The sequence below is a fragment of the Malurus melanocephalus genome, unplaced genomic scaffold (genome assembly GCF_030028575.1).
Source record: "Malurus melanocephalus ecotype Western Australia unplaced genomic scaffold, MMel_1.1 scaffold_110, whole genome shotgun sequence".
NCBI lineage: Eukaryota > Metazoa > Chordata > Aves > Passeriformes > Maluridae > Malurus > Malurus melanocephalus.
The window spans coordinates 423,910-436,688 of NW_026623342.1; the positions used below are offsets into that span (position 1 = coordinate 423,910).

At 39.1% G+C, this 12,779-nt stretch overlaps 1 protein-coding gene across 1 annotated transcript in view; it reads left to right on the plus strand.

The window, feature by feature from the left end:
• The first annotated feature begins 4,148 nt into the window (after positions 1-4,148).
• Positions 4,149-12,779, plus strand: part of ELP2 (elongator acetyltransferase complex subunit 2) — a 38,767-nt gene continuing 30,136 nt past the window's right edge. The window contains exons 1-5 of the mRNA XM_057369444.1: positions 4,149-4,294; positions 4,378-4,456; positions 6,112-6,197; positions 8,064-8,214; positions 9,259-9,336. Coding sequence (XP_057225427.1) covers positions 4,163-4,294; positions 4,378-4,456; positions 6,112-6,197; positions 8,064-8,214; positions 9,259-9,336 — 526 coding nt within the window. The 5' untranslated portion in view covers positions 4,149-4,162. The remainder of the gene's footprint in view (positions 4,295-4,377; positions 4,457-6,111; positions 6,198-8,063; positions 8,215-9,258; positions 9,337-12,779) is intronic.

A 12,779-nucleotide genomic window follows, 5' to 3' on the forward strand; every position in this document is an offset into this window, starting at 1 on the left:
GCCCCATCCCTGGAAGTATTAAAATCTGGGCTGGAAGGGACCCTGAGAAATCTGGTCTAGTGGAAGGTGTCCTTGCCTATGGCAGGGGGTTGAAAGTAGGTGATTTTTAAGATCCTTTCCAACCCAAGCCATTCTATGAGTCTGTGATTTTATTATGAATTCTGGTCTAAGGAGAAATTGACCCCAGAAAACAAATATAGTAATACCCCTCTGCATACGAGTTATCTTACAAAGAAAAATGTAACTCATAAATTTCTTTCTGACACGTACAGGTGCAGTGGCAGTAGAAGTAATTAAAAAAAAAAAAAAAAAAAAAAAAAAAAAAAAAAAAAAAAAAAAAAAGGAAGGCTATTAAGAAAAAGATAACTCTGGGCTGTACAGAAAAGAGTACTGCATAGCAAATTAAGCCTGGGCCATGACATAACTAATGAGGAGAAATCAAAATACTGAATAGCTGTCTCATTCACCAGGCACTACTCATCCAGGTTGCTATTGGAGGCAAATAACCTAATGTAAAAATAGCACACAGTAACTTGTATGTGAGGCAATTTCATTAGGGATTACTTCATAAGCGTGTATACAATGAAGACACATTAAGACAGGCTAAGTTCAACAATTTACAAGAAGAACRAGGCCCCCAATCTTTGAGTACTGGCTTTGCTCATTTAACAATTTTTRAACTTCCTTTTATAGAATTAAATTACATATAATTAAACTGTAAACTGTAAATGTGACTGCAGCTTTTCATGGTATCATGTAGAATGACTCCTGTCTATTAGTACATATTCCTGTACATCAAGAAGATTTCACCCAATGAAAGAAAGCATTAAACTTTGATTTAACATATTTGCAACAGTATTATACTTTTATACCAATGTTTAGATACAGACTAGTATATTAAACACTAAACACAACTTTTTGATTAGTGTTGTATTTTTTCTGTCCCTCATAAAGCAGGCATAACTGAGCTGGGTAGGAAGTACATGAAGAGCACTAAGCCACATCTGCTATAAAACCTGACTTGCAGACATGAGTTTACCATCAAAATTACTATTAATATAYAAAATCACTGTACAAAATTACTATTTTGCTACTAAGTTACTATTGGAACAGAAGTTTTCCCAATACCTAACTAACTGGCAAATTTATTTCAAGCTCAAGAAAGCTTTTGTACAAGTAGTATCTCTTATTTCTTTTTGTACAAGTAGTACCCCTTATCAGAGTTTGTCTCCATTGGCAGAACCCAACTGGGACACATAAAAGATATGAACAAAACTATTGAGTGACTTTYGAAGTCTGCTTAGGCACCATAACARMCATTTCTGATGTTCMATGAAACTGARYTCTTCCTGTGTCTCAAAAATTACCCAAATGGGGAGAAAAGAGGATGCTTATTTTTACATATATTCCTGAAAAATAAAGAAGTTWTTTTCCGGAAATGTGAAGGGAAACAAGGACAGATGTGATGACCCACTCTTAAGGGGAAGGAAACACCAACTTCTCTGGGCCTCTACAAGTGATTTTAATTCCATGAGGACATTAGCTATGAATGAAGACTGGCAGTTGGTGACAAGTCCAAAGTATGTCCTTTTCCATCCTTGTAACATCACTGACTATCACTATTACTTCCTTATAAAGTATATATTCCTAAAAGGCATATTGGTTCTCCTGTAATTATCCAATATTCTAAACTTCTCCTACAATACCCTGCTCAATCCTCCTTCTCATACAATTTCAATTTTCAAGAGAAGATGTTGTAACATCAGAATTCACAAAAAAACTTTCTTGGGTTAGACCAAAGGCTCAGGGTCTCATTCARATGAGGGCTTGGTCAGACATAATACTTAGAAAAAGTAAGAAACTAGGCTCATCTTGGCTAATCTGTTCTGACATAAGTCCAGCTTCCTGTGCTTTTTTAACCGTGATGCTGCTACAGCATTCTTCTTGGCACTTTWAAGTCCATATTCTGTGTTGATCTATCCCAGTTCTCTTGGCGTTGGACTGTGTTAGGGTGGTACAGGGCTGACAGTGACMGATCTTTTTTTGGAGAAAAGGGGCAATCACTGTCAATACTTGGCACTTGGCATTGCTCAGTGAGCAATCTCAAATTGTCTGGGAAAGCACCATCCCTGAGGTGTGCAAGCACCATCCCCACAAAACCCTGCAGCATGGGGCCACAGTGCCCTTGCAGCCTCAGGCATGACACACACCTGCTAATCTCTCCAACACAAGCAGCATCCCAGGTCTCCCATTTACAGGACAGCAAAAGCAGCAGGTTATCTATCAGTTGARTTAACTTGTGTCACAGAGGAGTCTCTCACCCAATCCATCTTGGGAAAGCCTAAACTTAAGCCTACAGTCARAGCCAGCTTTGTTCCCACAGCAACCAATGCAACTCCTATAACATGACCCAGCTTTTTGGCAGTGCCCRACCTCCTTCTGCTGGAGCCCTGACTCCAACCCTGGCAAAGCCTGCTGAGAAGGGCGTTGCTGTGCAACCTTACTGCTGCACAGCCATCCTTGGCACTCCAGACAGCGCTCCCCAGTTAAGGCATGCTTTGATGACTGGATCCAGGCATTTTTCTGCAAGGAGTCATTTGTTCCCCTAGCAGCTAACATTTCTGGCTGTATCTTGTGTGTGATCAGGCACAGCTTCCTTCCTCTCATACCACTGGAAAAAAACTGTGCCTATCTGCAAGGTTTTTGTGTCAGATTGCAGCACTGCCGACAGCCAGGATTCAAGAACATGCAGGGGAGATAAAGGCCTGGCAGCAGAGGTTTMAAGCCCAAAGTGTTCCCTGTTCCATGCAGAGTGCTTCCTCTGGATGCCTGCTTGCTTTCCACTGCTTTCTCTTCCTGCCCCATTATCTGCACAAGCCCGTAAAGCCAGCTTCTTCCTCCAGGCCAGACTTTCCAGATTTCAGTTTGGTTTCAGTCATTTCAGAATATCCTGGTGTGATCTGGGGACAGGAAGGACATCTCTGTTCCTCTCCCTTTCCACACTTTTGTCACAGAGTTCTCCATTTATACTTCAGCCTGGCTTGTGTTCCAGGGCCTTTTGCATGTATGGGGCAGTGTGTTTGGAGGCAGAGTGGATGTTTTGAAGGTCCTGCTGAGATTCCCACTCAGCTTGTGGGGCAGCTGTTTCCACCTGTGGCTACTGGGAACTGGCAAAGTCCTTGAACCTGTGAAGCCAAGTGGCTGATACACTTTGAGCACTATCTGTATGGTGTAATTCCCTGTAATGACCCCATTTCTCAAGGCCAGTGACCATGCAAGTAAAACTGGAATAATAGGGCAGTATTTTTTTATTTGATTTTATTTCTTGTGCAGGAAGGGCAATAAATATATCAATAAATGAGAAAATAAAAATGTAACARATGAAATTAACTAATTGCTCTGTTCTCATCTTTTCCCCTGAAAAAACAGAGGAATTCAAACATATTCAGATCAAGCCGTGGAGCCTGGCCACTGCTCAGTCACAAATTATTGTGTTTTCTATGACAATAATTTTAGGACATGGTACACACTAGTATTAAATACATTCCGACGTCAGAGGCTTAATTTGAGCATAATTCCTTATCAAGAGGTGGCTTCACAGGCGATGGAAACAGCCCAGGAATGAGTAACAGTGACTTGATCTCTGCTACTCAGCTCAGCTCTCTGGCAGCTCAGGTGGAATCCACTTGGTGAAGGGTCCAGAGGGTAAATCCTTCCTCAGTGGCTGAGGAAGCTGGGGYTGTTTAGCCTGGAAAAAAGGMRGCTCAGGGCAGACCTTATCACYCTYCACAACCACCTGMAAGGAGGCTGAAGCCAGGTATGGGCRGCCTCTTCTCCCAGGCAAGCAGCGACAGGATGAGAAACACAGCCTTAAACCGCGCCAGGGGTGATTTAGGTTGCCCATCTCGAGGAATTTCTTCACAGAAATCAACAAACAGAAAAATTTTAAACTTCTCCAACTTTCGAGGTCTCGGCAAAAAGCGCCATAAAGTCAAACTCTGCCCCCAAAGGCGCCATAAAGTCAAACTCTGTCCCCTCCGCCCGAGCCCCCGACACGCCCCGGCCTGCTTTACCCGGCAGCCCCCGCGCCCCTCAGGCCGCGCCCCTCGCGGGGTCGTTGCCACGGGAACCGCGCGAGGTCGCGCACGCGGCGGCGGGAAAGATGGCGGCGCCCGTGTCGCTCTGTCACGTCGCTTGCTGCGCCAACAGCGCGGCCGGCGGCGCCCTGAGCTGGGGCCGCTGCGGCCTCCTCGCCTTCGGCAGCTGCCACGACGTCGTSCTCTACGACCCGGCGGTGAGCTGATGCGCTCTGGGGTGGGACCTGGACCGGGATCGGGACTAGTCCCTCACGCTTGGTGCTGTCTCTCTGTCCCGCAGGTGAGGCGGGCTGTCGCCGCTCTCCGCGGGCATGCCGGCAGGGTGAATTGYGTTCGCTGGGTCCGCCGGCGGGACCGCGGTGAGTAGGGTGGCCTTGAACCCCCACGTATTTTAGGGTGTGTGGTGCCGCGGCGGGGCGGGGGCTGGCTCCTCTCGGACTGCGGGCGCTGTTGCTTTTCTGGGGAGAAGGGGCGGGGGAGGGTCGGCAACAGCGGGGCTGCGCTGTGCATTGGAGCAAATAGGGGGCTGTGGAGCTTGCAGTGCATGCTCTCGCCTTAAGCCCAGCTTCCCAGTAAGGAGTTTCCCAAAATCAACTAGTGTGGAAAAGTTATAATCGAATTCAACCTATGACCAAACACCTCCTTGACAACTGGATCATAGCACTGAGTGCCACGTCCCGTTTTTCTTTAAACACCTCCAGAGACGATGATTCAACCTGGACAGCCTATTCCAATGTCTAATCACCCTCGCTGTGAAGAAATTTTCCCTGATGTCCAACCTAAACCTCCCCTGGCACAGCTTAAGACTGTGTTCTCTCCTCCTGTCACTTGCTACGTGGGAGAGGAGACTGACTGCCACCTGGCTACAACCTCCTTTCAGGTGGTTGTAGAGAGTGATAAGGTTTGCCCTGAGCCTTCTCTTCTCCAGAATAAACATCCCCAGCTTCCTCAGCCTCTCCTCATAAGATTTGTGCTCCAGGTCCTTGTCAGCTCTATTGCCCATCTCTGGCCCTGCTCCAGCACATCAGTGCCCTTCCAGACTTAAGTGGCCCAGAACTAAGCACAGTACTCGAGGTGTCGCCTCATTTTAACAAGTGGTTTGGCAGGAATGTGACTTGTCAAACCCAGATGAGCTGACTGGTCAGCCAGAGGATCTCTGCTCCCGGCCCCAGACCCAAGGGTACCCCAGGAAGTTTGTCAATGGCTTATGCCACCAGTCTCTTCAGTATCGTTTAGAGTTTTGCRTGTTTGGACTTTGTAAACTGCTTTGCAATGCCATTTCAGCAATCTCTGAGTTGCATAAAGATCATATACTCAAAAAAAATCTTTAGATAGATAGAAATGTTGGAGACACTTATGAGGTTTTTGCTGGATAGTAATTCCAGCGTTTAACATTGCTCAGTGCAAATTTTTCATAGGCAAATATTCTTGCCCTTAGGCATTTATGGAAACTCACAAACAGAAATGGGGCCATTGATTAGACTGTTCATGTAATGTGCTGGTTGCTTTTTTTGAGAAGTAYTGAGGTACAAATACTAGTTTTTGATAATGATATAAACTGCCAGCCTTTCAGCTCATTGCACTAAAACACATTCTTCTTAAAAATGATTAAAAGAAGTTATTTTCAGGGAACTTGGGAATTAAATTTTCTTGTGAAGTCTTTGAGTTATGTTTGTTTAGATTTCTCTTGCTTTATTTTCATATTTTCCAAAAAGAYCAAACAAAACCCCAAAATATTAATTTACACTGTTGGATTTGAGAGTCTTTTGGAAAGATATTTTTACCACTTTTCATAAAGAACTTTAAATAGTCCTGTGAATTTTCGCTTTATGTTTCCTTAGGGAATATTCTTACTCTTAACCAATTCTGCACAGTTCAACTCCTATTAACCATACTTTATCTTGGTGGAAACTTTGGTTACCAGTGATATTTTGTGAGTAGCAACCAGCAGAACTGCTTATGTTGCTGTTGCRAAGTTAAATGTTCACTAAACTTACCAAAATGTATTTTTTAGCTTCTGAAACAGAGTTAGTTTCTGGTGGATCTGATAAACAACTTATTCTTTGGGAATGGAAGGATACAGTAACATGGAGTAATCAGGTAAGCATGAATAACCCCTTCAGATCCCTCCTTGCACTAGTTTCTCAATATTGCAAACCATCTGCTTTGTCTGTATTTCTGATTCATACTATTTGTTTCACTTTGACTGTTTTCTGTTTTTTTCTTTTTCTTTTTTTTTTTTTTTTTAATTTTTTTTTTTTTTTTTCTTTTGTTTATATTCTTGAAATTTTTGGTATTTTATTTTGTTATGTTTTACTATAAATGTTGTTCCCTCCTTTTTGTAGTTCATCTTTTTCAAATCAGCATTGGTAGAGAAATTAACTAACCAGTCAGTCATGGGGTGTATTCGTTTAAGTGTCTGAAAGACCCTGTTTGTCTRTTCTTGACTCCCCAGCTTTCTGATCTCCCATGGCAGTTTTCYTTAAACCACCTTAAACCTTCAAACCATCAGGCCCATTCTGTGTTGGCATTTTCTGTACCCTTCTCGCTTGTTTTCTTATATCCATTTCTAGTGATTTCTGGTCAATCTGTGCAACAGTGTGGTGTTTKTACTTAAGTTGTCTTACCAGGATGATATACAAGTTGAGGTAGTTGTTTAACAGGTGGGTCTGCAGGACCAAAATAAAAATAAAAAAAAAATCTGTGCAACAATTGAATTTAGAGAATTTAGAGAATTCAGAGAAATAGAGAAGAGTAAAGAAATGTGCTAAGTTATAATTTGTACTGTAAAATGTAAGGCAAAAGATGGAGAATTGCGTGAAAGAGCCTTCAGAACGACCTGAAATTTAAATTTAAAAAAAAAACAAAAACAAACCCACTTAATTTATTATGTAACTTTTAAAATCTTGATTATGAGGCACTGGATTGTGAATGGCTGTGTAGGTAATCCATTTCATTGTCTGTCTCAAAGTAGATTATAAGCCTTGACAATTTAAAATGCGTGAGAATGCATAGTAAGGGTAGATTAACCTACTTTGATGGYAGAAAGTTCTCAGAAATAAGTTATTTCTAATCCTGATCCATTGAAACTATGYATGCATTTATTTAATATAACTTACAGACTTTTTAATAATTTTTTTCCGTTGATGTGGTGCACAGCCATGTGGCAATAATTTCAAAAGAATGTGGCTAAATGTGTACATTTTAATGACAGTTCTAGACTAGTGTAAATTCTTAAAAACAAACAAAAATTCTATATTGAACCAATCAAAAATTCTTACTGGAGTGTACCAGGCTGTATTTTAGAATGAGATGTCAAGTGTGTCTATGATGAAATTTGGATAAATGCTGGATAACTTCTGGTTGCAAAATGAAAAGCTGATTTTGATCTTTGYGTTTATGAGGAGCAGATGGCAAATTGAATCACCTGTATTCATTAAGTTTACATTTAGCGSTTTTGTTTTTGATTTTGGCATTTTGAAGGAGTAAAAAGCTGTTTTGATTTGCTAGAGTACGCTGAACATTGCTGCTAGAGCTGCTGCTACAGCTGCAGCTTATTCCATTGTGTTCTCTGCTCTGTCTCCTTCACTAAGGTTCTTCAAATTTTTGTGAGACGTTCCTTAGGGTGAAAGACAAAACAAGGAGAAAAAGGAAGGAAAACTGCTCTTCCTAACTTCTGTACAGTTTCCAACTTTCCTCAAGGAATGGTGAGGTTTGTGTAGTGTATACAGGAACATTTAATTCTGTTTAGCTTTGAGCAAAATGTTACCAAGTTGGTATTCATTACTGCTGTATCCCTTTTTTGGGTTTCCTGGAATATGCTGTAGCTTAAGCATAGCTTGGCAGATGTTCTGCTATTGCAGGTTTACAAGGCATTTTCAGTAYGAAATTCTAAAATAGCTCTAAAAATTCTCTCAGGTGAGTTACTGGAATTTAAAACTTTGTAAATTTTTCTCATGTGTTCAGCAGGTGAAAAACGTTCCTCTCAAAGGCCACACAGAAGCTGTTTTTGCTGTGGATGCTGTCTACCAATCAGATGAACCCRATTTAAATCTGCTAATAGCTTCTGCAGCCTCTGACTCTACTGTGAGAATTTGGTCTCGACATGGTTCAGAAGGTAACATTTTTTAATGTTAAGGATAACATACTGGCAAAATAAGAAMGATGAATGCTTATCCATTAAGCATTAAATACTAATATTTTGTAATGCAACTACATTGATTTCTCTTCAGACTTTGGTACATCAAAGCACTGTATTTCTCTTTGAAAGCCTTGGGTCAGATTTGTTCTGCAGAGTGAATTATCTTTATTTTTCATCAGGGATGTGTGGGCTGAATTTACTTTGTTTTTTAAAATACGTATTCAGATTACGATAATCTGAACCATTGTTTTGCGCTAATGTAGAGACAGACTAGCTGTGTGTGTGAAGTAAAATAACGTAGTAAAATGATGAATGCTGGAATTAGGTGATATTAAACTAGTCACTTGGTTTTTTGCTATTGATTTTAGTCCAGTGAAGTTTGGGATAACAGGATCTTGACCTTCTGTTGAAATAGGCCCTTTCATGGAAATACGGGAAAAAAGCATTCTAAAATACATAAGAAATAAATTGGGTAGATAATTGAGATTTAAAGTATTATTTGCTAGTTGAGCTGTAGTGACTAGATGTCTTTTTAGCTATTTTCTTCCTTATCTGGTATATTTGAAGATTTCATATTGCTTTGTCTAGATCAGAGAGAGAGGTATTTGAAGATTTCATATTGCTTTGTCTAAATCAGAGAGAGAGGTGGGAGTTGTCCATCTACAGAAGGCATTTTTGATGCTCCCAAAGAATCTTGTGAAATGCCATCTTTTCCATTTTGTCTTGCTGTTGTGGGTTCCAATGACAGAGGGGGACTAATCCTGCTCTAGAGAGGTTTTCTGTATCCTTGTGTTTATTTTGATCTGGATGGCTTCCTGGTTTCATCATTTTTGGATGAATTTTTATGGCCACACAGAACATGATATTATTGTTTAGATTTCTGAAAAAATAAAGGAGGTCTTCAGCTCCTTTAAATAAAAGTGGATGGGACGTTTTAACTATATAATGTAGTAAGAAATGACAGTGTAACTSTAATAGTTACAGTGAAAGAGATCAACAGTGTCTGTTCCTGTTTTCCAGCTAAATGCATTGAAATTCTGCAGTTTGGAAATGGATTTGTTATGGATGTCTGCTTATCCTTCTTGCCTGGCAGCAATGGTAAGTAAAGCTGCACATCTTGAATATCAATGCAGGAAACAAAATCTAAGAAATCCCCCAAATAGATTTTCATTTGACTGACTTCAGACCTGTGTGCCACAGTTTTTGTTTTCTGTGAAATCTGCTTAAGTTGATTCTTGTATCTAAAGATTTCACTGATCTCTTCTTAGTAATTAAAAAAACAAATTGGTTATGGTGTCTTTGAAATGGCACTCAGTGTTGTTTAGTTGAACTCTCGAGATGGAAAACTTTAAAACGGGGTAATAATGCTATAAGTGAATGGGATAGGATGATATTTCCACCGGCTCCTTGTGGTGCTGCTGCATGTGTTTGTTCTTGTTTGAATTGAAGGGCAAGAAAAAATCTGAAGGCCTGCATCAACACACTTATGTTCCCAAGTAGTGTTTGTCACCTGCTCAACCTTAAATGTGAAAAAATTGAGATGCTGAACTACTTTAGTCTGACTGTTCAGTATGCTTTATGTAGGTTTCTATTAACAGAAATGTTAGATTTTGTAGGCTGCCACAGACATTCTTTTTCTGCAAATATGTARAAGCTTTTWTTTTTTTTTTTAATAAAGCAAATGTACCCTCAAACCAGATACATATGTTAAATTAAGTTTGTGTTTTAAGTATCATTAGAGTCTTTCACCTGGATGGGGGCCTGCCAGGCTCCCAGCTGAAAAAGTGCTAAATTTCCTTACTGTATCTAGAATTTCCAACTCTGCTGCGTGTGTTCCACACTGATGTATTGCTTTGATTATATGCCTACAAGCATATTTTATTCTTTGGCTTTGATAATTCTGGGATATATGAAAGCTCTATCAAGACGTRTTTTCCCATTTGGAAATGCCACTGTGTTTTCAGAACATATCTGATACCAAAAGCAGCATCTACACCACTAAAGAACATTTACACCACACACTGACGTGTGCTTGTTGAGATGATATTAAAAGGCTTGAGGGTAAATCAAAATCATTATCTCCAGTGTGAATATTCTTYACAAGTGAGGTGCCTGTGGTGTGAATGAGTATAACATTCATATTTCAAAACAACAGATACCTTCATTTATGATATTGTACAGGTGAGAAATTCTCACTGTAACACTCTAGAGCAGTGCATCTGTTTAATGTTGAAATCATGTTGTATATAAGAGAAGYAACCATTCATTTTGAAAATGCCATAAATTAAAATGATCATATTAGTTCTTAAAACAAAATGTTTCTGAAACTCAGAATGGATTGTCCTTGAAGTTTCTTTAAATGATGCAATAGCAAGGATTTTGTTTTCCAGAGTCCCCTAAACCAGTGTTATTTAAAGTTACATTGAGAACAGGACAATCCTTTATTATGAACTCTTCCCATCCCAGTTCAGATTAGTTATCCATAGCAGTACAATGCACATAACCTGAAAAAGAGTACTTTATTTTTCTCAAGAACTGAAATTATTTTCAATTTGCATAATTTTGTATGAGATTAAAAAAAAAAATTTTAGACATTTGCTTTTTTTGTTCCAATTCCAATACAAATGACCTCTGCTGCTAAAATTGCCAAGAAACAGTTTTGATTTTGAACCATAAATGTCTAGAAATGTTTCCTGTAGAAATSTGTAAAGGAGCTTTTAATAAAGCATAGCCAATGTTTCCTCCTTAAACCTCACATAGTAGTCCATATAGCTGAGGAGTATGTTAATTCTGAAATCTAAATAAAGTACATTAAAATATATTATGAAAAACATCACTGCTGATAATTTGTCAGAAACATTAATCTCTARTGACAATTTGGAATTTTAATGAGCTTTGGGGAAAAATCTATGATAAATTTAGGAGTTGCTCAGAAATCTTTACGAAGGCTAAGTTAGCTGTATGAAGATTCAAAGAARCTTTTCTCTTGAGAACAATCTGCATTTCATAAGTCAGGAACTAAATACAGAATTACTTTTCTGAAAATCGTAAACTACATCTCCTGAAGCATTTACAGTAACCTTTAGTGTTTCACCAACAAAGAAATTTGAGGCTTGCATTGAGAATTGACTCATATGCAATGGATGCWTTACTTTTGGAAGACGTTCATGATACCTAGGATTTAGGATTTTGACTGATTGTCCTTGAAAATAAATTATTTAAAAAAAAATAATTGAGCCACTTTTGTGAAGAAGTCAAATAGAGAAAACTGACACAGTGCTCATAAAAACCTGACCAGTCATTTGCAGCTGGAATGCAGCTTAAACACTTCTCTGGCAGCCTCTTCATTAAGGAGAGTCTATAAATTTGCTTTTGAGTCTTGAAGAAAGTCTTTTTGCTGTTTTTGTTAGTTGATTGCTTTTTGCCTTGCAGTGTCTGCACAAACTCTGCTTCTAAAATGCTGGCAATAGGTTTACTATTTTACAAATCTTGATCAATTATTTGTCAGATACTGTGATTCTTTCTGCCACCTGGATAGTTGTCGTGATGTACCTTGGCCTCTGACAGTAAATAGTTGTCTCCTCAGAACTGAATTGCAACTGAATTGCAAGGTGAAAAAAAGAGCCAGTGAACTTGGAAAATTGCTGCTTATCCAACTTACTTATTTTCTCTGCAGGACTTTTATTTTAATCAGATCCAAATTCTAATACCCTAAAGCATTTATGTGAAAAAACTATATACTGGTCTGTTTTTGTCAGGTATATATTTCTTGGTTGAACTTCTGGAGTGAAAGTATTTCCATTGATCTGCTACAACAACTAAATAATAATTCTTTCTTTTTGTTTTTGTTTGTTAAAATTCCATTCCACTGAAGGAATGGCCCATAAAATATGATATGGTCTCCAAGAACATCCATTGTATTGCATTTTATGGAAGAAAACCTCAGTCTTGCCCAATTTCTGTGGACCTGATGACCAGGTCTTCATTCAAAGTAGCTCATTACCTTCAATCCAAAGCAGGGTTTTTTTAGCCCTGTTAAAGAGAGGAGGAGGTGAATTTTGACACACAGRTTGGAGAGAAGAAGCAAGTGATGGAGCTGTAAGAATGTGGAATGTGACTTAGAAGTGCAAGAGGAACAGTGGATAACTAGGCACAGATTTGGTACAAGTAGAAAGAAGAAATTAATTTAGAGGATAAACATATGAATATTCAAGTTGATTTTTGGTCTATCCATRGTAAAGATAAAATTATCTATATAAAGAGATAGCATTCATGTTGTGGGGTTTTTGTTTTGTAAAAGAAGTAGTTGATTTTAGTGAAATTAATATCTTATTTTCTATCCAGACTGGAGAAATGCAAATGTTTAGCCCTGATAACTTATTTCTTCATAATTTTATAAAAAAGTTATTTACTTTTACTGTTTCAGTCCCTGGCAGCAGTACTTCCTCCTTATGACCAAAAAAAGAGAAGAGTAGAGTTAACTATATTTCCCCATCTTCTGTAGTAGAGGGGAACAAATACACTGGCARACCTCTCACTTT